The 27570-nt window shown below is 41.7% G+C and overlaps 1 protein-coding gene across 2 annotated transcripts in view; it reads left to right on the top strand.

Annotated features, from left to right (window-relative positions):
- Positions 1-25334, top strand: part of LOC129824090 (solute carrier family 12 member 7-like) — a 101069-nt gene extending 75735 nt beyond the window's left edge. Inside the window, exons 17-26 of one of the 2 annotated variants that reach the window (XM_055883409.1) lie at positions 3846-4014; positions 7562-7757; positions 8090-8259; positions 8526-8657; positions 8774-8881; positions 9867-9983; positions 10906-11081; positions 11502-11516; positions 16219-16352; positions 18884-25334. In XM_055883409.1, the coding sequence (XP_055739384.1) occupies positions 3846-4014; positions 7562-7757; positions 8090-8259; positions 8526-8657; positions 8774-8881; positions 9867-9983; positions 10906-11081; positions 11502-11516; positions 16219-16352; positions 18884-18975 (1309 nt within the window). In that variant the 3' untranslated portion in view covers positions 18976-25334. The remainder of the gene's footprint in view (positions 1-3845; positions 4015-7561; positions 7758-8089; positions 8260-8525; positions 8658-8773; positions 8882-9866; positions 9984-10905; positions 11082-11501; positions 11517-16218; positions 16353-18883) is intronic. The other variant, XM_055883410.1, reaches the window with a different exon arrangement.
- Positions 25335-27570: the final 2236 nt, after the last annotated feature.

Below are 27570 nucleotides of genomic sequence, written 5' to 3'. Positions count from 1 at the left end.
GGGTCCAAACAAACATCATGATATGAAGAAAATGTATTTCAGAAGAACAGAATATGAGTTGGCCTACTGTAGGCATATGTTATCTGGCTATGCCCAATGCCATAGGCATTGACTGAAAATGGTGCCGGAAGAAATGGCAGCAGTTTTACGGGCGCCCGACCAATTGTGCTATTATGTGTTTTTTTTTGCGTTATTTGTAACTTATTTTGTACATAATGTTTCTGCAACCGTATCTTACGGCAGAAAATAGCTTTTGGATATCAGGACAGCAATCACTCACCTCGGATTAGACAAAGATTTATTCTTCAACAAGCAGGACGCACAGGACATTCTCCTAACACCCGACAGGGCCAACATCCCAGTTATTGGCAAGAGGAAGAGATGCAGGTACAGAGGACACAGAGCGGGGTGCCTCGTGAGGATCTGCAGAAGGCGAGAGGGAAAGCTGCCGTTACCGTCAATATTACTCGCCAACGTGCAATCAATAAATTAGACAAGGTACGATCACGAATATCCTACCAACGGGACATTAAAAACTGTAATATCCTATGTTTCACGGAATTGTGGCTGAATGACGACATGGATATTCAGCTAGCGGGATATACACTGCACCAGCAAGATAGAACGGCACACTCCAGTAAGACGAGAGGGGGGCTCAGTCTGTGCATATTTGTAAACAACAGGTGGTGCACGAAATCTAATGAAGTCTCTAGATTTTGCTCGCCTGAAGTAGAGTATATTGTGATAAATTGCAGGCCACACTACTTGTCAATAGAGTTTTCAGCTATACTTTTCGTGGCTGTTTATTTACCACCACAGACAGATGCTGGCACTAAGACCGCACTCAGTCAGCTGTATAAGGAAATAAGCAAACAGGAAACCACTCACCCAGAGGCGGCGCTCCTACTGGCCAGAGACTTTAATGCAGGGAAACTTAAATCAGTTCTACCTAATTTCTATCAGCATGTTAAATGTGCATCCAGAGGGGAAAATTCTAGATCACCTGTACTCCACACAGAGAGACGCATACAAAGCTCTCCCTCGCCCTCCATTTGGTAAATCCGACCACAACTCTATCCTTCTGATTCCTGCTTACAAGCAAAAATTAAAGCAGGAAGCACCAGTGACTCGGTCAATAAAAAAGTGGTCAGATGAAGCAGATGCTTAACTACAGGACTGTTTTGCTATCACAGACTGGAACATGTTCCGGGATTCTTCCGATGGCATTGAGGAGTACACCACATCAGTCACTGGCTTTATCAATAAGTGCATCGAGGACGTCATCCCCACAGTGACTGTACGTACATACCCCAACCAGAAGCCATGGATTACAGGCAACATTCGCACTGAGCTAAAGGGTAGAGCTGCCGCTTTCAATGTGCGGGACTCTAACCCGGAAGCTTATAAGAAATCCTGCTATGCCCTGCAACGAACCATCAAACAGGCAAAGTGTCAATACAGGGCTAAGATTGAATCATACTACACCGGCTCCGACGCTCGTCAGATGTGGCAGGGCTTGCAAACTTTTACAGACTATAAAGGGAAGCACAGCCGCGAGCTACCCAGTGACACGAGCCTACCAGACAAGCTAAATCACTTCTATGCTCGCTTCGAGGCAAGCAACACTGAGGCATGCATGAGAGCATCAGCTTTTCTGGACGACTGTGTGATCACGCTCTCCGTAGCCGACTTGAGTAAGACCTTTAAACAGGCTAACATTCACAAGGCTGATGGGCCAGACGGATTACCAGGACGTGTGCTCCGGGCATGTGCTGACCGACTGACAGGTGACATTTTCAACATGTCCCTGATTGAGTCTGTAATACCAACATGTTTCAAGCAGACCACCATAGTCCCTGTGCCCAAGAACACAAAGGCAACCTGCCTAAATAACTTCAGACCCGTGGCGCTCACGTCCATAGCCATGAAGTGCTTTGAAATGCTGGTAATGGCTCACATCAACAACATTATCCCAGAAACACTAGACCCACTCCAATTTGCATACCACCCAAACAGATCCACAGATGATGCAATCTCTATTGCACTCCACACTGCCCTTTCCCACCTGGACAAAAGGAACACCTATGTGAGATTGCTATTCATTGATTACAGCTCAGCGTTCAACACCATAGTGCCCTCAAAGCTCATCACTAAGCTAAGGATCCTGGTACTAAACACCTCCCTCTGCAACTGGATCCAGGACTTCCTGACGGGCCGCCCCCAGGTGGTGAGGGTAGGTAGCAACACATCCTCAACACTGGAGCACACCAGGGGTGCGTGCTCAGTCCCCTCCTGTATTCCCTGTTCACCCACGACTGCATGGCCAGGCACGACTCCAACACCACCACTAAGTTTGCAGACGACACAACAGTGGTAGGCCTAACCACCAATAACGACGAGACAGTCTATATGGAGGAGGTCAGAGACCTGGCCTGGTGGTGCCAGAATAACAACCTATCCCTTCACGTAACCAAGACTGAGGAGATGATTGTGGACTACAGGAAAAGGAGGACCGAGCACACCCCCATTCTCATCGACGCGGCTGTAGTGGAGCAGGTTGAGAGCTTCAAGTTCCTTTGTGTCCACATCACCAACAAACTAGAATGGTCCAAACACACCAAGACAGTCGTGAAGAGGGCACGACAAAGCATATTCCCCCTCAGGAAACTAAAAGGTTTGGCATGGGTCCTCAGATCCTCAAAAGGTTCTACAGCTGCAACATCGAGAGCATCCTGACTGGTTGCATCACTGCCTGGTACAGCAATTGCTCGGCCTCCGACCGCAAGGCACTACAGAGGGTAGTCAGTCATAGACTGTTCTGTCTACTACCGCATTGCAAACGATACCGGAGTGCCAAGTCTAGGACAAAAAGGCTTCTCAACAGTTTTTACCCAAAAGCCATAAGACTCCTGAACAGGTAATCAAATGGCTACCTGGACTATTTGCATTGTGTGCCCCCCCCCAACCCCTCTTTTACGCTGCTGCTACTCTCTGTTTATTATATATGCATAGTCACTTTAACTATACATTCATGTACATACTACCTCAATTGGCCAGACCAACCAGTGCTACCGCACATTGGCTACTCGACTATCTGCATTGTGTCCCACCACCCTCCAACCCATATTTTACGCTACTGCTGCTCTCTGTTCATCATATATGCATAGTCACTTTAACCATATCTACTTGTACATACTACCTCAATCAGCCCGACTAACTGGTGTCTGTATGTAGCCTCGCTACTTTGATAGCCTCGCTACTGTATATAGCCTCGCTACTGTTATTTTTCACTGTCTTTTTACTTTTTATTTCTTAACTTACCTATTATTCACCTAATACCTTTTTGCACTATTGGTTAGAGCCTGTAAGTAAGCACCTGTTGTATTTGGCGCACATGACAAATACACTTTTATTTGATTTGTAGGCTTGTTCATTTAGTTGAAATGATATGCTTATAAGTCCTGCGCCATTATTTTCTATGATTTTATAGTAAGAAAAATATAATTGAACTTAGCTGAATAAAATAGAAAGGATATTTTTCCCATTTACAGAGCGAGTGAGCATTTGAAGTGGCTATGTTGAGCGTAAAAGGGATAATTTGAAACAGGTTATATAGGCTAGATTTAGAGTTATTTGGCAGCTTTAGTTGTGAAAGATACAAGAATGTCTTTGAAATCAAAACATAGGGGTGCATTGTCAGTTTGAAGACTAGAATCTGGTGTAGATCTGATGCACAATACACACAGTTGTCTTGATGTTCTGTCTGGTGACCTAGTTTAGGGACTTTTCCTGATGCCTATCTATTGACATATACTGACTGTACTTGACCTTATCTCTCCCCCCAGGCCTCAGCTACTGGTGCTACTGAAGCTGGATTCAGACCTGGGGGTGAAACACCCTCGTCTGCTGTCCTTCACCACCCAGCTGAAGGCAGGGAAAGGCCTGACCATCGTCAGCTCTGTGCTGGAGGGCACCTACATGACCCTGGGGGCCGAGACCAAGAGCGCAGAGCAGGTGAGACAGACACTCATATCACATGATCATGGCGGCAGGGAATTCGTATCCCTTGTTGGGATTTGTTACTTGGGAAAGTAATATATTACATATTACTCCTTACTTTCAAAGTAACACGCTACTTTATGAAAATGACTTTGTGCAGAGTAGCGCATTATATAACTTTTGCGTTACTTTCTTTCACAAACACCCTCAAATGAATCTTGGCAAAGAGACAAGTTGGCCATCCTTCAATTTAATAATGTAGAAGAGGATACAATACTAATGATATGACAGACACAAAATCCTATTTTTTTATTCTTTAAAACTAGAATAGCCGGGCCTCGACAAATTCGAATTTACCAATGCTGCAGGCGTCTATTTTAACAGTCCATTTAATATACACCATCACAAAGAAATGTATTATTTTTTCCATTTTTTATTTATTTTTATCTTTTCTACGTAGTGAAGACATCAAAACTATGAAATAACACATATGGAATCATGTAGTAACCAAAAACGTTGAGCGTGAAAAACCCAGCAATGTTGCAGTTCTTGAAACACTCAAACTACTACCGTACTCCGTTCAAAGGCAATTCATTATTTGGCTTACCCATTCACTCTCTGAATGGCACACACACAATCCATGTCTGCATTTTTTTAAGACTTAAAAATCCTTCTTTAACCTGTCTCCTCCTTCATCTATACTGATTGACGTGGATTTAACAAGTGACATCAATAAGGGTCATGGCTTTCACCTGGTCAGTCTATGTCATGGAAAGAGCAGGTGTTCTTAATGTTTTATATACTCAGTGTACATGTAAACACTGCTGAAAAGGTAACTGGTAGCAGCAATATATAAATACTTATGGTAATATACTACTGGTATATATTAATGTGTATGTATAAACATGTAAACAGTAGTAATAGTGACCAGTAGCAGGATAAATACTAATGGTAATGGTAATCAATAATCAATGTACAGCAGTGTAATGGAGTAATACATCAGTGGAGACCTGTGGATGGGCATAGAGTCAGTGTGAATAGTCTGTGGGAGAGGGAGCGCAGTAGTTGTTAGCCATTTAACAGTCTTATGGCCGGCCAGGGGATGGAAGCTGTTTAGGAGTCTGTTGGTCTGAGCCTTGATGCACCGGTACCGCCTGCCGGATGTGAGCATGGAGAACAGTCCATCTCTCGGGTGGCTGGAGTCTTCGTCAAAGCACGATTTTGGCAAGCACACTACAAGTGCTAGTATATGCATTATTATCCCAGACTCTAAAAGGCTTACTCCTTTGCTTTCACCTCATTGAGGAGTATGGAATTCTCAATTCATGATCTCGGAACAGAAAGCTCTGCCACCTGCTGGCAGGTCGGAGGGGTGCACTGAAATATCATAGAGGCAAGCTGTTAGAGATGAGTACTGGTGAAGTATCATTGTGATCCATGTAGATTTTATGTTTTTTACCTGCTGCAAAGCCAATTGCCCTCTTGGACAAAAAGTTACAACTTTATACATAATTACATAATTCTCTGTGCACCTCACTCTCTGTCCTCCTCACTCTCTGTCCTCTTCCTCATCCCAGATTACAGTCTGAAAGCTGCATTTCAGTCTTTTGCTCTGTCATGCTACCCTCCGGCCAAGTGCAATGATAAATTCTGACTAGTCTAATTCAAGCACAAAGAGGTCAATAAAACGCTGTCCGACATCAAACTCCACTGGCTCTGTAAAGATTCCTGCAGTCAGCTGTATAGATGTTTCCCATTATTAGCCATACATGTTGGAACATTATTTTGGTCACTCACTCTTGACTTAATGTCCAAGTTTAGAAAGCATTCATTAAGACTTACATCCCATGGGTGATTTTCCTTCATACTTTCTGCATAGTACAATGGCAAGAAAAAGTATGTGAACCCTTTGGAATTACCTGGATTTGATCAAATTTGATCTGATTTTCATCTAAGTCACAACAATAGACACACATAGTGTGCTTAAACTAATAACACACAAATTATTGTATTTTTCTTGTCTATATTGAATATATAATTTAAACATTTACTGTGTAGGTTGGGGAAAGTATGTGAACCCCTAGGCTAATGACTTCTCCAAAAGCTAATTGGAGTCAGGAGTCAGCTAACCAATGAGACGAGATTGAAGATGTTGGTTAGAGCTGTCTTGCCTTGTAAAAAAAACACTCACAAGAAGCATTGCCTGATGTGAACCATGCCTCGAACAAAAGAGATCTCAGAAGACCTAAGATTAAGAATTGTTGACTTGCATAAAGCTGGAAAGGGTTATAAAAGTTTCTCTAAAAGCCTTGATGTTCATCAGTCCGCGGTAAGACAAATTGTCTATAAATGGAGGAAAAGTTCAGCACTGTTGCTACTCTCCCTAGGGTGGCCGTTCTGCAAAGATGACTGCTAGAGCACAGCGCAGAATGCTCAATGAGGTTAATAAGAATCAGCTAAAGACTTACAGAAATCTCTGGAACATGCTAACATCTCTTGACGGGTCTACGATACGTAAAACACTAAACAAGAATGGTGTTCATGGTAGGACACCGGAAGAAGCCACTGCTGTCCAAAATAAAACATTGCTGCACGTCTTAAGTTTGCAAAACTGCACCTGGATGTTCCACAGTGCTACTGGCAAAATATTCCTTGGACAGATGAAACTACAGTTGAGTTGATTGGAAGGAACACACAACACTATGTGTAGATAAAAAAAGGCACAGCACACCAACATCAAAACCTCATCCCGACTGTAAAGTATGGTGGAGGGAGCATCATGGTTTGGGGCTGCCTCAGGGCCTGGACAGCTTGCTATCATCGACGGAAAAATGAAATCCCAAGTTTATCAGGAGAATGTTAGGCTATCTGTCCGCCAATTGAAGCTCAACAGAAGTTGGGTGATGCAACAGGACAACGACCCAAAACACAGAAGTAAATCTTCAACAGAAGAAAATACGCCTTCTGGAGAGTCCTGACCTCAACCCGATTTTGAGATGCTGTGGCATGACCTCAATAGAGCAGTTCACACCAGACATCCCAAGAATATTGCTGAACTGAAACAGTTTTGTAAAGAGGAATGGTCCAAAATCCTCCTGACCTTTGTGCAGGTCTGATCCGCAACTACAGAAAACGTTTGGTTGAGGTTATTGCTTCCAAAATAGGGTCAACCAGTTATTAAATCCAAGGGTTCACATACTTTTTTCACCCTACACTGTGAATGTTTTCAGTGTGTTCAATAAAGACATGAAAACGTGTAATTGTTTGTGTGTTATTAGTTTAAACAGAGTGTGTTTGTCTATTGTTGTGACCTAGATAAAGATCAGATCATTTTATGAGCCAATTTATGCAGAAATCCAGGTATTTCCAAAGGGGTTCACTTTTTTTTTCTTTTTTTTTTCTTGCCACTGTATTCTTGCATCAAATGTTTCATCCACTATCGGTATTTTGCAAGTGTATTTATGGGGAACTGTATTTTTTTTCACTTTCCCATCAATTCATCCTCCTCTTCACTCTTTCATTATATTTTCTCCTGATGTTTTTTTGTCTTTTCTTGGTGCAGAACGTTAAGTCGGCCATGCACGTGGAGCGTACCAAAGGTTTCTGCCACGTGGTGGTGTCCTCTAACCTGCGGGATGGTTTCTCCCACCTGATCCAGTCGGCAGGGCTGGGGGGCATGAAACACAACGCCGTTCTCATGGCCTGGCCTGGGGGCTGGAAACAGGCTGAGGACTCCTACGCCTGGAAGAACTTCATTGGTACACACACCATACTCTAGTATCCTTCACAGTACACACCATCGTTTGCTATACTAGTCTACAGTAGATTTAAGTAGAATCAAGTATGTCATACTAAGTAGCCTCTTGTGACGACATCCACATATATTTGAAAAATTAAGCTAGCTTAGCTACCTATTGAGATTTGGTTTTTGGTTCTGAGAACATTTTTGTATGTTTATGGGCAGGGTTAAGAGTTTTTCCTGACCAAATGACCTGACCAAAATCAGTCAAAACTGTGGGGCCTAATTATGTGGGTTTCTTGCACTGATAACAATACAAGCAGTACAGTAAATATCCTCCTTATCCCACAGAGACGGTGAGAGAGACTACGTCAGCCCATCAGGCCCTGCTGGTTGCTAAGAACATTGACAAGTTCCCCTGCAACCAGGACCGTCTGGGGGAGGGCACCATAGACGTGTGGTGGATTGTTCATGATGGAGGTCTTCTCATGCTGCTGCCTTTCTTACTGCGCCAACACAAGGTATTGTGGCATTGGCACCATATGCCTTTGGGTACTGTATACTGTTGCTTTGTAAAAAAATAAAAAAATAAATGAACAAGAAACAAATATATACACACTACATTCTAATGGTGGCCAGATAAAAAAAAATAAGTTAATTGCAATGGGCCATTAAACAATTTCCACAACTGATATTGGACTGAAGCACTATAGCATTTAGAACAGTTTCATAGACGCGCATAGTTTCTTTCCCTTTTTTCTACCTCTCTGTTCCTTGTCTGTCCCAGGTGTGGAGAAAGTGTAAGATGCGTATCTTCACAGTGGCTCAGATGGATGACAACAGTATTCAGATGAAGAAGGACCTGCAGATGTTCCTGTATCACCTCCGTCTCAACGCTGTAGTGGAGGTGGTGGAGATGGTAAGCAGCTGCACTCACACTTAATCATACCTGCTATTGTATTAATAAGAAACCATTTGTCAAGGGTTTTGCCCCTTTTTTTGTTGTTGCCAGTTTCTTTGTATTTCTGTCCTCAGCACGATAGTGACATTGCAGCCTTCACCTATGAGAAGACCCTGGTGATGGAGCAGCGCTCTCAGATGCTGAAACAGATGCAGCTGTCCAGAACCGAGCGAGAGAGAGAGGTAATGTGATGCTCAACTCTGTCAGGTTCTGTTTAACCCACAGGAGGCTGGTGGCACCTTAGTTTGGGAGAACGGGTTCATAGTAGTGGCTGGAATGGAATCGATGGAATGTTATCAAACTCATCCTGTGTTTCCATGTGTTTGATACCATTCCATTTACTCCATTCCATCCATTATTATGAGCCGTCCTCCCCTCAGTAGCCTCCTGTGGTGTAACCAAGTGATTCAATAGTGGACAACAAAAAGGAAACTCCACACACTGCTGCTCACGCTCCCAGGTGATTTTATATGGAACAACATTTCGACCCTTCATCAGGCATCCATATCCAGGTGGGGGTGGAAGTCCTATATGTAGGGGCAGTACTCAGTGACATCACATAATGAAACGGGAGGTAAAATTAAATAACATTGGTTCACAATGTTAACATTCAATGTATCAAAATATATGATCAAACACAAGAAATGTGATCAGTATTTACAGCAACATATATATATAGATATAGATATAGATATATATTCAATTAGGATAAGAAACACAATATGTACATTTTGAAACTATAAAGGGTTTAAGTCAAATCATTGTTGTAAATAAAATCACCTGGGAGCATGAGCAGCAGTGTGCAGCGTTTTTCCTTTTGAGTTTGCCTACAACTCCAGCACCTGAAGAAAATATCTGGATGTGTGTATGTTCTTCAGCTTTTGTAGAATAGTGTATAAAACCTAATTACGTTGACAAGCAAACACATGGTCACTGCTTTGAATGTTGACTGTAGGCCTATGCACAGTGTTCAAATCAAAGACGGGGACAAAGGTTGCACTTCACACACGGGATAGATTATATTTGTGTTCCTTCCTGTTACAGTAGTTCTTAACTTCCTTGTTGTTTGTGGCTCGTAATATGGACCGACTGTTGTGACATTTTGGCCTGTCCTGATTTCCTGCTGCTGTGTTGGATGTTCTGGGCTCGCATCGGGTTGGGCTTCAGATTCAGAGCATCACAGACGAGTCACGTAACTCCATCGAGAAGAAGAAGTCATCCATGGTGGAGACACTACAGGTCCCAAGTCTGTCCATATCCATGGACATACGGGAGGATGAGGAGGTAGCCCAGCAGCCATGTGATGTGTCTGCCTCAGAACCATCCCATAAACATCCCATAAGCATCTCCCTTCCCTCTCCACCCTCTAGCCCATCCTCATACCTGTATCTGACATGGACAGAGCCATAGCTATTAAGTATTTTTTTTAAATAGCTGTGATTTGTCAATTCTTGAGGAAATCTTAAGGAATGACTAAGGTGTTCCAGTAAAAGCGTACCCCAATACTGTATGCGTTTCTGGAATCAGCGCCCTGAAGCATTTCTCTGAATGAATATGGCTGGGGCAAAAGAATGAAAGAGAACTGAATTATAGGATTTCTATGGCTGTGGTCCTCTTGTGTCCTTGTCACCCTACTCCTGCATCCACTTACCTGAGAGTTATTGGCTCAGTAACTTTGTAGCAAGTATTACACTTAGATATTTTTACAACGATCTTCTTAGAACCAAAAACTTAGAACGTTCTTGGTACACTGGCAAAACCGCCAACCCCAAACTTTCAACTTGGATTAGAAATGTAATCCCATTTTTCCTAATCGTTTCCATCATTTTCATTTTTCAACTTCACTTCGATTTATTTGTAGTATGTTTTATTATTGTTTGCTATAGTACACTTTATTTTGTTTCTATGTCATGCATTGTTTTTATGGAGCTTTGTTATTTTAACGTTGAAGCATTGAAATGTCCAGTAATATTTCATGCCTTTTCCATGGAGTAGACAGATGAACGAATGCAACCATGAGAATGTCATCCATAATCCATTTTGGATCTATTGCTTGGATTAACATTATCATTCTTGCTGATAATGCAAAACATAAGGATAGTCTCCATTCTACAGTTGTGCCAGCCTCCTGATCCTATCTGACAGGAGGCACCACTTTGTTTAGCATCCTGCCTGGGTCTGTAGTGACACAAGTGTTATCCCCCAGTCTCAGCTCATCACTAAACTGGGCACTAAGTCCCACGCCAACCTCAGTGACACAGCTACCGCCACGCCCGACCACCATGTCCACATGACCTGGACCAAAGACAAGCTGATCGCCGAGAGGAACCGTAAACGCGGTGAGCCGAACGTGGGCGTGAAGGACCTCTTCAATATGAAACCGTAAGTATCTCCCCTAGAGGCCCAAGGCTCAAACTGCAGTACACTGTCAGACATACCACTTTCACACTACTGAGCCGAACTGAGTCTTGCTGTTCTGGACTGGCCTGGTTATGGTAGTGTGAAAATGGTATTAGCACTGCCAACAGAAACTACTCAATCCATAGATGCACCTGTCTAGTGCACATATAGAATAATGGTTACAATAGCTACAGTACTGTTACATACTTAAAATATCTAGGCATAGTATGATGTACCTTGACTTGAACTATACTCTGTTCTCAGGATGTTCAGACTAGTCTGTACTCTATCATTGATGCCCTGTTTTCCCTATTTGTGTCTAAAATGTGTGATTAACCATGGTGAGATGTATATATTATAAACATACCTAAGTCGTTCTATGTTTTGTTTCTTCTCTTCTAGAGAGTGGGAGAGTCTGTAAGTCAAGTTTCCCTTAGTCTTAAGTATCTGTGTGTGATCCTTTTTCCCCCTCATGTCGTAACCTTATAGTTTTTCTTAGAGCAACGAGGGGTGTGGTGTCTTTCTTCACTTCTCTCCTCCTCTTCTAACAGCATGTATAGTACTCTCTCAGTTAATTTATGTGGAAAAGATAACATTCACTCAGCATGTGTGACCTTGCCTAACTTGCTTAGACTATTTTATATATGCTTATAATGGTAAGCATATATACAGTACCAGTCAAAAGTTTGGACACCTACTCATTCAAAGGTTTCTTTATTTTTACTATTTTCTACATTGTAGAATAATAGTGAAGACATGAAAACTATGAAATAACACATATGGAATCATGTAGTAACCAAACAAATCTAAATATATTTTATATTTGAGATTCTTCAAAGTAGCCACCCCTTGCCTTGATGACAGCTTTGCACACTCTTGGCATTCTCTCAGCCAGATTCATGAGGAATGCTTTTCTAATAGTCTTGAAGGAGTTCCCACATATGCAGAGCGCTTGTTGGCTGCTTTTCCTTCACTCTGCGGTCCAACTCATCCCAAACCATCTCAATTGGGATGAGGTTGGGTGATTGTGGAGGCCAGGTCATCTGATGCAGCACTCCATCCCTCTCCTTCTTGGTCAAATAGCCCTTACACAGCCTGGAGGTGTGTTTTAGGTCATTCTCCTATTGAAAAACAAATGATAGTCCCACTGAGCGCAAACCAGATGGGATGGCGTATTGCTGCAGAATGCTGTGGTAGCCATGCTGGTTAAGTGTGCCTTGAATTCTAAATAAATAACTGACGGACCAGCAATGCACCATCACACCTCCTCCTCCATGCTTCACGGTGGGAACCATACATGCAGAGATTATCCATTCACCTACTCGGCGTCTCACAAAGACACGGCAGTTGGAACCAAAAATCTAAATCTTGACTCAGCAAGACCAAAGGATAGAATTCCACCAGTCTAATGTCCATTGCTTGTGTTTCTCTGCCCAAGCAAGTCTCTTTTTTTTATTGGTGCACTTTAGTAGTGGTTTCTTTGCAGCAATTTGACCATGAAGCCTGATTTTATGCAGTCTCCTCTAAACAGTTGATGTTGAGATGTGTCTGTTACTTGAACTCTGTGAAGCATTTATTTGGGCTGCAATCTGAGGTGCATGTAACTCTAATGAACTTATCCCCAGCAGCAGAGGTAACTCCGGGTCTTCCTTTCCTGTGACGGTCCTTAAGAGAGCCAGTTTCATAATAGTGCTTGATGGTTTTTGCGACTGCGCTTGAAGAAACTTTAAAAGTTATTGACATTTTCCAGATTGACTGACCTCCATGTCTTAATGTAATGATGGACTGTAATTTCTCTTTGCTTATTTGAGCTGTTCTTGCCATAATATGGACTTGGTCTTTCACAAAAATAGGGCTATCCTCTGTATACCCACCCCTACCTTGTCACAACACAACTGATTGGCTCAAACACATTAAGAAGGAAAGAAATTACGCAAAGGGACTTTTTACAAGGCACATCTGATAATTGAAATGCATTCCAGGTGACTACTTCATGAAGCTGGTTGAGAGAATGCCAAGAGTGTGAAAAGCTGTCATCAAGACAAAGGGGTGGCTACTTTTTTTGAATTGTTTAAAACTTTTTTTAGGTACATGATTCCATATGTGTTATTTCATAGTTTTGATGTCTTCACTATTATTATACAATGTAGAAAATAGTACAAATAAAGTAAAACCCATTGAATGAGTAGGTGTGTCAGCTCTTGACTGGTACTAAAAATACAGTTGAAATCGGAAGTTTACATACAGTTAGGTTGGAGTCATTAAAACTTGTTTTTCAACCACTCCACAAATTTCTTGTTAACTAACTATAGTTTTGGCAAGTCGGTTAGGACATCTACTTGGTGCATGACACAAGTAATTTTGCTAACAATTGTTTACAGACAGATAATAACACTTATAATTCACTGTATCACAATTCTAGTGGGTCAGAAGTTTACATACACTAAGTTCACTGTGCCTTTAAACAGCTTGGAAAATTCCAGAAAATTGTGTCATGGCTTTAGAAGCTTCTGATGGGCTAATTGACATCCTTTGAGTCAATTGGAGGTGTACATGTGGATGTATTTCAAGGCCTACCTTCAAACTCAGTGCCTCCTTGCATGACATCATGGGAAAATCAAAAGAAATCACCCAAGACCTCAGAAAATAAATTGTAGAGCTCCATAAGTCTGGTTCATCCTTGGGAGCAGTTTCCAAACGCCTGAAGGTACCACGTTCATCTGTACAAACAATAATACGCAAGTATAAACACCATGGGACCATGCAGCCGTCATACCGCTCAGGAAGAAGACGCGTTCTGTCTCCTACAGATGAATATACTTTGGTGCGAAAAGTGCAAATCAATTCCAGAACAACCGCAAAGGACCTAGTGAAGATGCTAGAGGAAACCGGTACAAAAGTATCTATATCCACAGTAAAACGAGTCCTATATCGACATAACCTGAAAGGCCGCTCCGAAAGGAAGAAGCCACTGCTCCAAAACCGCCATAAAAAATCCAGACTACGGTTTGCAACTGCACATGGGGACAATGATCGTACTTTGTCCTCTAGTCTGATGAAACAGAAATAGAACTGTTTGGACATAATGACCATTGTTATGTTTGGAGGAAAAAGGGGGAGGCTTGCAAGCCGAAGAACACCATCCCAACCGTGAAGCACCCATGTGGCAGCATCATGTTGTAGGGGTGCTTTGCTGCATGAGGGACTGGTGCACTTCACAAAATAGATGGCAGCATGAGGTAGGAAAATGTATGTGGATATATTGAAGCAACATCTCAAGACATCAGTCAGGAAGTTGAAGCTTGATCGCAAATGGGTCTTCCAAATGGACAATGACCCCAAGCATACTTCCAAAGTTGTGGCAAAATGGCTCAAGGACAACAAAGTCAAGGTATTGTGTGGCCATCACAAAGCCCTGACCTCAATCCTATAGAAAATGTGTGGACAGAACTGAGAAAGCGTTTGCGAGCAAGGAAGCCTACAAACCTGACTCAGTTACACCAGCTCTGTCAGGAGGAATGGACCAAAATTCACCCAACTTATTGTGGGAAGCTTTGGAAGGCTACCCAAAACGTTTGACCCAAGTTAAACAATTTAAATACAAATTTAGTGTTTGTAAGTGTAACGGATGTGAAATGGCTATCTAGTTAGCGGGGGTGCGCGCTAATAGCCTTTCAATCGTTGACGTCACTTGCTCTGAGACCTCGAAGTAGTGGTTCTCCTTGCTCTGCAAGGTCCGCGGCCTTTGTGGAGTGATGGGTAACGATGCTTCGTGGGTGACTGTTGTTGATGTGTGCAGAGGGTCCATGGTTCGCGCCCGGGTCGGGGCGAGGGGACGGACTAAAGTTAAACTGTTACATAAACTTCTGACCCACTGGGAATGTGATGAAATAAATAAAAGCTGAAATAAATCATTCTCTCTACTATTATTCTGACATTTCATTTTCTTAAAATAAAGTGGTGATCCTAACTGACCTAAGACAGGGAATTTGTAATAGGATTAAATGTCAGGAATTGTGAAAAACTGAGTTTAAATGTATTTGGCTATGGTTTTTGTAAACTTCCGACTTCAACTGTATCTAACAAATATGCCTTTGCTTAGGTAAGTGAGGCGTGATATTATTCTTGTCAAATCAACAATTACTTCTGCCTGCACTATTCCTTAACTAGATTTAGTTAAGCCTACTGTTACATGCCGTATCAACATGGCATTACTCCTGATCCATGTTATATCAGTATAATCTATAGTATGGCTATACTGTAGCATGTCTATGGAGACATTTGTTATACATTACTTAGCTAATTGGCTTACTGTACATTTTGTGATTACAATTTTGCGATGATACTGTCAAGTCACGTATCATGAATGCTTATGACAGGTGTGCTGTCATGTTTATAATAGAAGACTGTAGTAGGATATAAGGCATACCATGCATCCCAAATGGCACCCTATTCCTTATACACTGCTCAAAAAAATAAAGGGAACACTTAAACAACACAATGTAACTCTAAGTCAATCACACTTCTGTGAAATCAAACTGTCCACTTAGGAAGCAACACCGGTTGACAATAAATGTCACATGCTGGTGTGCAAATGGAATAGACAAAAGGTGGAAAGTATAGGCAATTAGCAAGACACCCCCAATAAAGGAGTGGCTCTGCAGGTGGTGACCACAGACCACTTCTCAGTTCTTATGCTTCCTGGCTGATGTTTTGGTCACTTTTGAATGCTGGCGGTGCTTTCACTCTAGTGGTAGCATGAGACGGAGTCTACAATCCACACAAGTGGCTCAGGTAGTGCAGTTCATCCAGGATGGCACATCAATGCGAGCTGTGGCAAAAAGGTTTGCGGTGTCTGTCATTTATTGTCAATCAATGTTGCTTCCTAAGTGGACAGTTTGATTTCACAGAAGTGTGATTGACTTGGAGTTACATTGTGTTGTTTAAGTGTTCCCTTTATTTTTTTGAGCAGTGTATAATGCACTACATTTGACCAGGGCCTGTCAGGCTCCAATCAAATGTAGTGCACTATATAGGGAAAAGGGTGCCTTTTGGGACTCAATCCAAGTAGAAGACATATAAGAGTTGTTATTCTTGAGTTTAACCTGTTATTTTGTAGGAACCAGTCTAACGTGAGGAGGATGCACACCGCTGTCAAGTTGAATGAGGTTGTGGTCAACAAATCCCAGGGAGCTCAGCTGGTGCTGCTGAACATGCCTGGACCGCCCAAAAACAAGGGTGGTGACGAAAATTGTATCCTTTTTTTAAACCACTAGTATACTCTGAACTGGATAACGGAGTGTCCACTGTCTGAGTCAGTATCATCTTACAGTAATAAATAGACTGACAGGGACTGAAGCTATAATGATGTACAGTGCTGTGAAAACGTATTTTCTCCCTTTTTTTTATGATTTTCTCTATTTTTGCACATTTTTCACACTGAATGTTAACAGATCTTCAACCAAAACATAATATTAGATACAGGGAACCTGAGTGAACAAAAAACACAAACATTGGATACCTATTTATTTATTAGACAAAATTGAGCAACACTCAGTTCCCCTGTGTGAAAAAGTATTTATCCCCTTACACTCATTAACTAGTTGTGCCACCTTTAGCTGCAATGACTGCAACCAAACGCTTCCTGTAGATGTTGATCAGTCTCTCACATTTCTGTGGAGGAATTTTGGTCCACTGTTCCATGCAGAACTGCTTTAACTCAGCGACATTTGTGGCTTCTTTTTTTTAACCTTTATTTAACTAGGCAAGTCAGTTAAGAACAAATTCTTATTTTCAATGATGGCCTTAGGAACAGTGGGTTAACTGCCTTGTTCAGGGGCAGAAAGACAGATTTATACCTTGTCAGCGATCTTGCAACCTTTCGGTTACTAGTCCAACGCTCTAACCACTAGGCTACTTGCCGCTTTTCAAGCATGAACTGCTCGTTTCAGGTCCTGCTACAACATCTCAATTGGATTTTGGTCTGGACTTTGACTAGGCCATTCGACAATGTTATATTTGTTGCTTTTAAGTCATTCTGATGTAGAATTTGTGTGTTTTGGATCATAGTCTTGTTGCATGACCCAGCTGGGCTTCAGCTCACAGACAGATGGCCTGACATTCTCCTGTAGAATTCTCTGATACAAAGCAGAATTCTTGGTTCCTTCAATGATGTCAAGTTGTCCAGGTCCTGAGGCAGCAAAACATCCCCAAACCATCACACTACCACCACCATGCTTGAACGTAGGTATGAGGAGCTTATTGTGGAATGCAGGGTTTTCGCCAGACATAAATAAGGCATACTTTTATGACTGCTGAATACCAACTATCAATCACAGATAATTTATTTTCAGGTAGAGATACCTTGCAAAGCAACTGCTCGCTATCCCTCTCGAGCTCGCATTCTTTTCTATTCTCTCTCCCACACTAACCTAACATAACATGTGTAAAAGAAACGCACACACCGGACAAGTAGAAACGCAATGGATTATGATCATTGCAGTTAATTACCACATTTTCTGTGCTAAACTACACTTCATGACCAAAAGTATGCTCGTCATTCCTTCTCATTCCAAAATCATGGTCATCAATATGGAGTTGGTCCCCCTTTTGCTGCTGTAACAGCCTCCACTTTTCTGGGAAGGCTTTCCACTAGATGTTGGAACATTGCTGTGTGTACTTGCTTCCATTCAGCCACAAGAGCATTAGTGAGGTCGGGCACTGATGTTGGGCGATTAGGCCTGGCTCACTGTCGGCGTTCCAATTCATCTCGAAGGTGTTTGATGGGGTTGAGGTCAGGGCTCTGTGCAGGCCAGCCAAGTTCTTTCTCACCAATCTTGACAAACCATTTCTGTATAGACCTAGATTTGTGCACAGGGCCATTGTCATGCTGAAACAAAGTTGGAAGCACAGAATCATCTAGAATGTCATTGTGTGCTGTAGTGTTAAGATTTCCATTTCATGAAGCTCCTGGCGAACAGTTCTTGTGCTGACATTGCTTCCAGAGGCAGTTTGGAACTTGGTAGTGAGTGTTGCAACCGAGGACAGGTGATTTTTTTTTTTTTTATGCGCATACAACACTCGGCGGTCCCGATCTGTGTGCTTGTGTGGCCTACCACTTCGCGGCTGAGCTGTTGTTGCTCCTACACATTTCCACTTCATAAAAACATCACTTACAGTTGACCATGGCAGCTCTAGCATTGCAGACATTTGACATACTGACTTGTTGGACAGGTGGCATCTTATAACAGTGACACTTCGAAAGTCACTGAGCTCTTCAGTAAGGTCATTCTACGGCCAATGTTTGTTTATGGAGATTGCATGGCTGTGCTCGATTTTATACACCTGTCAGCAAAGGGGTGTCCACATACTTTTGTATAGTGTATATAGACATTGGTCAATTAGTTAAAAAATAACCTACATTTCTAGTAATCTCTCAGCACTAGTGTTGCGTACCTTTTCAAATTAAATAAGTATACAAATGTTATTTGTTCACGCAGGTTCCCTTTATTTAATATTTGGTTTTGGTTGAAGATCTGAAAACATTCAGTGTAAAGAATATGCAAGTATAGAGAATCCGAAATACATTTTCACGGAAGGCATTGTACATAGGCATGAACTCTTGATGAGGAACTGCTTGAGGCGTCTGCATCTAAATAAAATTCCATACTTTTAGGTTATTGCCCCCATTACTTTTACTTTTGACATTTCAAATCACTGTACCATTAGTACTCTTCCACGTCAGTGTCTATGCGGTTGTTTCTCCTTGACCCCATGGCCTGTAGACATGGAGTTTCTGGAGGTTCTTATGGATGGACTGGACCGTGTGCTGCTGGTACGTGGCGGAGGCAGGGAGGTGATAACAATCTATTCCTAGCGCCAACAGACACGGGCGGGTATGGTGCAGCCTCAGAGAATCCGGCGAGGTCATCCGGACAAATGGCTGGGCCTCAGCCTCCACCACAGTGCCAGGAGAGGAGTGGGTCGCCTCTATACTGTAATATGGGAGGACAGTAGGGGGCTGCCTCCACACGCGGAGCAGACTAAACACACACTGCTGCTGACTGGAGGACAACAGTGGGCACTCTAGATAATCTTTCCATTTCTTATTGTCTTCCGTTCAGGTTTTCCATGTCAGTCGTTAGGAATAGGAATTCTTTCAGTAGAACAAAGTGCATAAGTAATGATATTAGGATGGATAGAGATGTCCTCGGATGACATGGCTCAGGACTCTTAATGTAGTATGGTCTAGCCTAGCTGACATAGGATGTAGCTTGTAAGTCCAGATAGTAGACGGGTGTTTAAATTCCAGGTTAGGCAGCCTACTGTGGTTGTGCTCTTGAGTGAGCCACTTGCCCTGTAGTGCACTACTTTTGACGAGAGCTCTTATGAGCCCTGGTCAAATGTAATGCACTATATCGGGAGTAGGGTGCCATTTGGCAGAACTGGCCTTAGGCATAAGCGGTCGCGTAGTGCCCCACAGCCTCTTGTGAACAAAAAGGGAACTTAGTCGGGTCTCAACTTTCTGTTATACACAAGGTGAAATTTAAAAATTTGGTTGTGCTTCATTATTTCAGTCATAGACCGTCACTCGGTAAACAATGTCAGCCAAAAGAAATGTTACTTATTTTTGTCAATATATATTTTCTTTTACGGGGTAGATCAGCTTTAATATTGCAGATAGATTGTGGCTTCCAAACTCCCATATATTTTTATATATATTATACAGTACCAGTCAAAAGTTTGGACACGCCTACTCATTCCAGGGTTTTTCTTTATACACTGCTCAAAAAAATAAAGGGAACACTTAAACAACACAATGTAACTCCAAGTCAATCACACTTCTGTGAAATCAAACTGTCCACTTAGGAAGCAACACTGATTGACAATAAATGTCACATGCTGTTGTGCAAATGGAATAGACAAAAGGTGGAAATTATAGGCAATTAGCAAGACACCCCCAATAAAAGAGTGGTTCTGCAGGTGGTGACCACAGACCACTGCTCAGTTCCTATGCTTCCTGGCTGATGTTTTGGTCACTTTTGAATGCTGGCGGTGCTTTCACTCTAGTGGTAGCATGAGACGGAGTCTACAACCCACACAAGTGGCTCAGGTAGTGCAGCTCATCCAGGATGGCACATCAATGCGGGCTGTGGCAAAAAGGTTGGCTGTGTCTGTCAGCGTAGTGTCCAGAGCATGGAGGAGCTACCAGGAGACAGGCCAGTACATCAGGAGACGTGGAGGGGGCCGTAGGAGGGCAACAACCCAGCAGCAGGACCGCTACCTCCGCCTTTGTGCAAGGATGTGCACTGCCAGAGCCCTGCAAAATGACCTCCAGCAGGCCACAAATGTGCCTTGCCTTCAGGTAACCTTCCACAAGCTTCCCACATTAGGTTGGGTGAGTTTTGGCCCATTCCTCCTGACAGCTGGTGTAACTGAGTCAGGTTTGTAGGCCTCCTTGCTCGCACACGCTTTTTCAGTTCTGCCCACACATTTTCTATAGGATTGAGGTCAGGGCTTTGTGGTGGCCAATCCAATAACGTTGTTGTCCTTGAGCCATTTTGCCACAACTTTGGAAGTATGCTTGGGGTCATTGTCCATTTGGAAGACCCATTTGCGACCAAGCTTCAACTTCCTGACTGATGTCTTGAGATGTTGCTTCAATATATCCACATACATTTTCCTACCTCATGCTGCCATCTATTTTGTGAAGTGCACCAGTCCCTCCTGCAGCAAAGCACCCCCACAACATGATGCTGCCACCTGTGTGCTTCATGGTTGGGATGGTGTTCTTTGACTTGCAAGCCTCCCCCTTTTTCCTCCAAATATAACAATGGTCATTATGGCCAAACTGTTCTATTTTTGTTTCATCAGCGCAGAGGACATTTCTCCAAGAAGTACCATCTTTGTCCGCATGTGCAGTTGCAAACTGTAGTCTGGTTCTTTTATGGCGGTTTTGGAGCAGTGGCTTCTTTCTTGCTGAGCGGCCTTTCAGATTATGTCGATATAGGACTCGTTTTACTGTGGATATAGATACTTTTGTACCGGTTTCCTCCAGCATCTTCACAAGGTCCTTTGCTGTTGTTCTGGGATTGATTTGCACTTTTCGCACCAAAGTACGTTCATCTCTAGGAGACAGAACGCGTCTCCTTCCTGAGTGGTATGATGGCTGCGTGGTCCCATGGTGTTTATACTTGCGCATTATTGTTTGTACAGATGAGCGTGGTACCTTCAGGCGTTTGGAAAATGTTCCCAAGGATGAACCAGACTTATGGAGGTCTACAATTTATTTTCTGAGGTCTTGGCTGATTTCTTTAGATTTTTCCATGATGTCAAGCAAAGAGACACTGAGTTTGAAGGTAAGCCTTGAAATACATCCACAGGTACACCTCCAATTAACTCAAATTATGTCAATTAGCATATCAGAAGCTTCTAAAGCCATGACATAATTTTCTGGAATTTTCCAAGCTGTTTAAAGGCACAGTATACTTAGTGTATGTAAACTTCTGACCCACTGGAATTGTGATACAGTGAATTTTAAGTGTTATTATCTGTCTGTAAACAATTGTTAGAAAAATTACTCGTGTCATGCACCAATTAGATGTCCTAACCGACTTGCCAAAACTATTGTTTGTTAACAAGAAATTTCTGGGATGGTTGAAAAACGAGTTTTAATGACTCCAACCTAAGTGTATGTAAACTTCTGACTTCAACTATATGTATGTATGTAATTTTTTTAAATTTTTATTCAGCTAACCTCAATCCCTCACATCTATCTCTGAAGACCATCCAGTTTGATTTCTATTTGCCATATATTTTTAACTGTGCTGTTTCACAAAGGTTATGAACCTATGTACATTTTGCGGACACAGTATATTTTACATGAGTTATCTTGTTATTTTTAGACCCACCCTTCAGCTCCACTCAACCCTTTCCATATATCTCTGAACACCATCCAGTTTCTATTTGCCATATATTTTCAGCTGTGATGTTTCACAAAAGTTCTGAAATGTTCTATTATTATAGTTTCTACAAATTGTAAATTAAAGATAGACATTTTTGCTAAGTATTATTGATCGATTGGCTATGACTTTTCAAATTAGCTAGCAGTGCTATTTGTAGTTAGCTCCAGGTAAATGTTGCAATTCAAGAGCCATCCCTGAACCTGCGACCAAAAACAAGATACATATTGACAGCACCAAAACAAATGATCTAATGATTCTCTTTGCAGCAAAATGTGCAGACCTGGGACGGTTGTATCCCCCCCATATATATAACGTTCTATTGGTTGCAAGATTTTTGTATAATCATTTTAATTGAAAAAATGTTGAATCCGGAATTGTTTTGTGTATCAGTTCATAAACCATGTGCCATGAAATTGGTACATCAAAAATATCTTCCCGACTACTTTGCAGTCTGTATGGCACAGCTGTCAATTTTTGGGATCTTAAATGAAACTGGTATACTTTTTTATTTATTACAATTTTCTTTAACCAATTTTGATCTTTAATGAAGTTCCTTACTTTCTCCCCTTTCCACATGCCTCTTCCATTTTTGCGGTAATGCTGCAATTAGTTGGTTGTACAGCAGACATTTCCATATATTTTTGTTAGCTGCATGTGTGACTCCACCAGTCCTATTTATGATATCATTTTTTGTTTTTTTATCAATCAGTATATTTGAGTTTAACCATAATATTTGTTGTCATATTTGTTCTGTCTTTTCTAGTGGATTAAACTGAAATTGCAACCAACCTTCTATGGCTCGTTTTAAAAAATATTGATTTCTTTTCTCTTTGGAGATGATTCTATTTTCAAATAACCGAAAGTTAGAGGTTGTAATCTGAATAAAGGGGAAAAGGCTATTGAACATGGGGTGAGACATTCTTACGAATCTGCTTGAGAACCAGTTTTAAGTATAACTTTTGTATGACTGAAGCCTTTAGTGAGGTCTAATGCTTTAATATTTAATAATTTCTGCCCTCCAAATTCATATGCATTATATAAATAGGCCTGTTTAATTTATCAGGCTTCCCATTCCAAATCAAATGTAATATTTTTTGCTCATATAATTTAAAAAACAAGTCGCAAGTGTAGGAAAGGCCAAACTGGGATATGACTAAAGAGTTAATCAGGGTGATTTTTGCACAAAGACAGGTACCTTTCCATGGTAGCAAGATCTTATCTATTTTTGCTAACTTTCTATAAAAATTTATTGTAGTGAGAATTTCTTTATTTTGGGGATATGAGTATTGAGTATGTCCACTTCACCGTCAGACCATTTTATGGGTAAACTACACGGTAATGTACACAGTAAAAGTTTTATTTTCTCTACGCCCCATGGCAAGATGTGTAGAATTGTATGAAATTAACTTTAAAACTTACATTTCTCTCCGCCTTCAAGAATAGGTCCACTAAAATGTTTTGCCTGGGAGGTGGGGGGGGGGGGGGTGGTATCCAAATATCGCTTAGGGCCCCCAAAAGGCTAGGGCCAGCCCTGCCATTTGGGACAGTCTATCATTTAGGTGTTCTACAGAGAATGAATGATACGTACAGGGTGTACAGTATATCCCAGTAACATAGTGTCCATGTCACATTTATCAGCACAGAATGATTTTTAAGTTGGCTAGTGCACTATAGGCCAACTGCTCAGTATGTCATTATTGTTTATTTTTTCAAGTCAGTAAATCAGGTGATGTCTACTTCTACTCTTAACATATCACAGTGTAATAGGAAACAGTTGAATACCTTATTTCTGTGATGCTGTGTATTGTTTTAGAGTCCAACTGTACTTGTACATTTCAATAGAAATGCAGCCATTGTGTGTATTGAGATCCTTAAAGTTTCTGGTATTGATTTATTTAATGTTGTACTCTATCTACACTCTATAGATTTTGGATGTGAATTCATGTACTGTATTTCCCGGGGTATACTGTAAACTATTCTTTTGTCCCTGATGAGTATTGCAGGTAAACACAGGACTATGGGGTCGACATTGTTGCAACTACATGGTCGTACTCTCCCCTAGTGGTTATGCCTTATCTAAATGTGTTATTGTCACGTTCCTGACCTGTTTCTGTTAGTTTTTGTATGTGTTAGTTGGTCAGGACGTGAGTTTGGGTGGGCAGTCTATGTTTTCTGTTTCTACGTTTGTTTAAGGGTTGCCTGGTATGGCTCTCAATTAGAGGCAGGTGTTTGGCGTTTCCTCTAATTGAGAGTCATATTAAGGTAGGTGTTTTCACACTGTTTGTTGTGGGTGGTTGTCTCCTGTGTATGTCGTTGCGCCACATGGGACTGTTTCGGTTTTGTTTGTTTGTTCGTTTTATGTAGGCAGTTTTTGTTCATGCGTTCTTCGTGTTTCATGTGAGTTCGTCGTTCAGGTCTGTCTACATCGTTTATTTGTTTTGTAATTTTCCAAGTGTTTTTCGTGTTCGTCTTCGTTGTTAAATAAATAAATAATGTCATATTCAAACGCTGCGTTTTGGTCAAATCCCTGCTCCTCCTCTTCGGATGAAGAGGAGGAAGAAAGCCGTTACAGTTATGCTTGTTTGAATCCAATGTTGTGAGGTTACAGTGTGTTTGAGGGAGCCTGAATGTGTCTGCGATCTGCACCATATGCAATTTAGCAAGACATACTGTATGTCTTTTACAATATGAGTTAGCTGAAAATGGAAGAACTATAAGAATATGACATGGTGTCTAAATCCATCATTTTAAGATGGATGGTAGATGAATGCAAAGATTGTTTGGCACTATAAAAAAAAATGATAATATACATTTGTTTGTGACGGTATTGCATGTTGCTGGCCTATTATATACTGTAATCCACCTCATGGAAATAGTGGGAGATGCAAACATGTCAGCCGATTCTGCTCGCATGTGTACTAATATGAGCCCTATAGATTCAGATGGTTTATAACGTGCCAAAGATGATTTGAATATCAGAATGACCGAGTTCATGAATTTCAATGTAAAGTTATCAGTAGCATATTTAATTTGATAGTATAGCTGGAGTACATATCTCTTAGACTCATTTTAGTTCTCTACATCAACAATCGTTAGCATAGTATTTACCGTTTCCTTTCATGTTCTTAAAGTTAAAGTAGACTCACCCCCCCCGAGCTTTTTTGTTTAAATGTGTTGAGAAAATGGACTGTTCAAAAAGATTTGACTGATGGGAATTTTTTATTTTAAATTTATGAAAATCCTGAAAGTAAATAAAATGTCTTTACCATTTCATATGTGTGACTCCAGACTAGAGGTTTCATTGAATTTGTAACAGCCTTTGTGTATAACGTGTATAATGTATGTAACGTCTGGGGTTATATACTGTAGTTGTACCAAGTTCATATTTTTATTCCTGGTTTGTTCAGCATGGGGCATTGCTTACAATAGAAAAATCTCAAAATATTTGACTGGCAGATCTTGATGTCAATCAGGATAATGTGAAGACCTCCCAATGTGAATAGCTTATACCTGGATACTGCATAGCCTACAGTGAATCCTGATAAATGCATGGGCTTAGGATTCATGTAACAGTGTGCACTATACTGGATCAGTCAGTTATCAGGAGAAATTTAATAGGATTTCATTGAATTGGGACTAAAACAGTATTGCACTCAAAGTTTGTACTTTTATCCAACATCCCCTGTATCATACCATCATAACGTCATGACATTAATTTGACAAGACTTTCCAACACTCACTTCAATTTGCATGCCACCCCAATAGGTCCACAGACGATGCAGCTGCCATCACACTGCACACTGCCCTGTCCCATCTGGACAAGAGGAATACCTATGTAAGAATGCTGTTCATTGACTACAGTTCAGCATTCAACACCATAGTACCCTCCAAGCTCATCATTAAGCTTGTGCCCCTGGCTCTCAACCCAGCCCTGTGCAATTGGGCCCTGGACTTCCTGGCATGCTGCCCCCAGGTGGTGAAGGTAGGTAACAACATCTCCACTGATCCTCAACACTGGGGCCTGACAAGGGTGTGTGCTCAGCCCCCTCCTGTACTCCCTGTTCACCCACGACTGCGTGGCCATGCACACCTCCTACTCAATCATCAAGTTTGCAGACGACACTACAGTGGTAGGCTTGATTACCAACAATGACGAGGGCCCTTGGAGTGTGGTGTCAGGGGGAAAAAACACTCGTTGTCAGCAAAACAAAAGAGATGATTGTGGACTTCAGGAAACAGCAGAAGGAGCACTCCCCCATCCACATTGACGGGACAGCAATGGAGAAGGTGGAATGTTTTAAGTTCCTCAGCGTACAGATGACGGACAAACTGAAATGGTCCACCCACACAGACAGTGTGGTGAAGGCGGCGCAACGGGGCCTCTTCAACCTCAGGAGGCTGAAGAAATTCGGCTTGTCACCTAAAACCCTCACAAACTTTTACAGATGCACAATATAGACCATCCTGTCGGGCTGTATCACCGCCTGGTACGGCAACTGCACCGCCCACAACTGCAAGGCTCTCCGAAAGGTGGTGCGGTCTGCACAAATAATCACCGTGTTCAAACTACCTGTCCTCCAGGACATCTACAGCACCCAATGTCACAGGAAGGCCAAAAAGATCATCAAGGACAACAACCACCCGAGCCACTGCCTGTTCACCCCGCTGCCACCCAGAAGGCAAGGTCAGTACAGGAGCATCAAAGCTGGGACAGGGAGACTGAAAAACATCTATCTCAAGGCCATCAGATTGTTAAACAGCCATCACTAACAGAGAGTCTGCTGCCTACATACAGACTTGAAATCATTGGCCACGTTAATAAATGGATCACTAGTCACTAATAATGCCACTTTAATAATGTTTACATATCTTGCATTACTCATCTCATATGTTTATCTATTGCATCTTACCTATGCCGCTCGGTCATCGCTCATCCATATATTTATATGTACACTACCGTTCAAAGGTTTGGGGTCATTTAGAAATAAAAAAATGTGTCCATTTAAAATAACATCAAATTGATCAGAAATAGTGTAGACATTGCTAATATTGTAAATGACTTTTGTAGCTAGAAACAGCTGATTTTTAATTGAATATCTACATAGGCGTACAGAGGCCCATTTATCAGCAACCATCATTCGTGTCTTCCAATGGCACGTTGTGTTAACCTTTTAAAATTATGAATTTGAATTAGCTAATTGATCTTCTGTGAAGGGAGTAGTACACAGCGTTGTACAGGATCTTCAGTTTCTTGGCAATTTCTCGCATGGAATGGCCTTCATTTCTCAGAACAAGAATAGACTGAAGAGTTTCAAAAAGTTCTTTGTGGCTGGCCATTTTGAGCGTGTAATCGAACCCACAAATGCTGATGCTCCAGATACTCAACTAGTCTGAAGAAGGCCAGTTCTATTGCTTCTTTAATCAGAACAACCATTGTCAGCTGTGCTAACATAATTGCAAAGGGGTTTTCTAATGATCAATTAGCCTTTAAAATTATAAACTTGGAT

Source organism: Salvelinus fontinalis, chromosome 26 (genome assembly GCF_029448725.1).
Source record: "Salvelinus fontinalis isolate EN_2023a chromosome 26, ASM2944872v1, whole genome shotgun sequence".
NCBI classification, from domain to species: Eukaryota; Metazoa; Chordata; class Actinopteri; order Salmoniformes; family Salmonidae; genus Salvelinus; species Salvelinus fontinalis.
The sequence above is the reverse complement of the archived record's forward strand: the minus strand, read 5'-3'. Positions and strand labels throughout refer to the sequence as shown.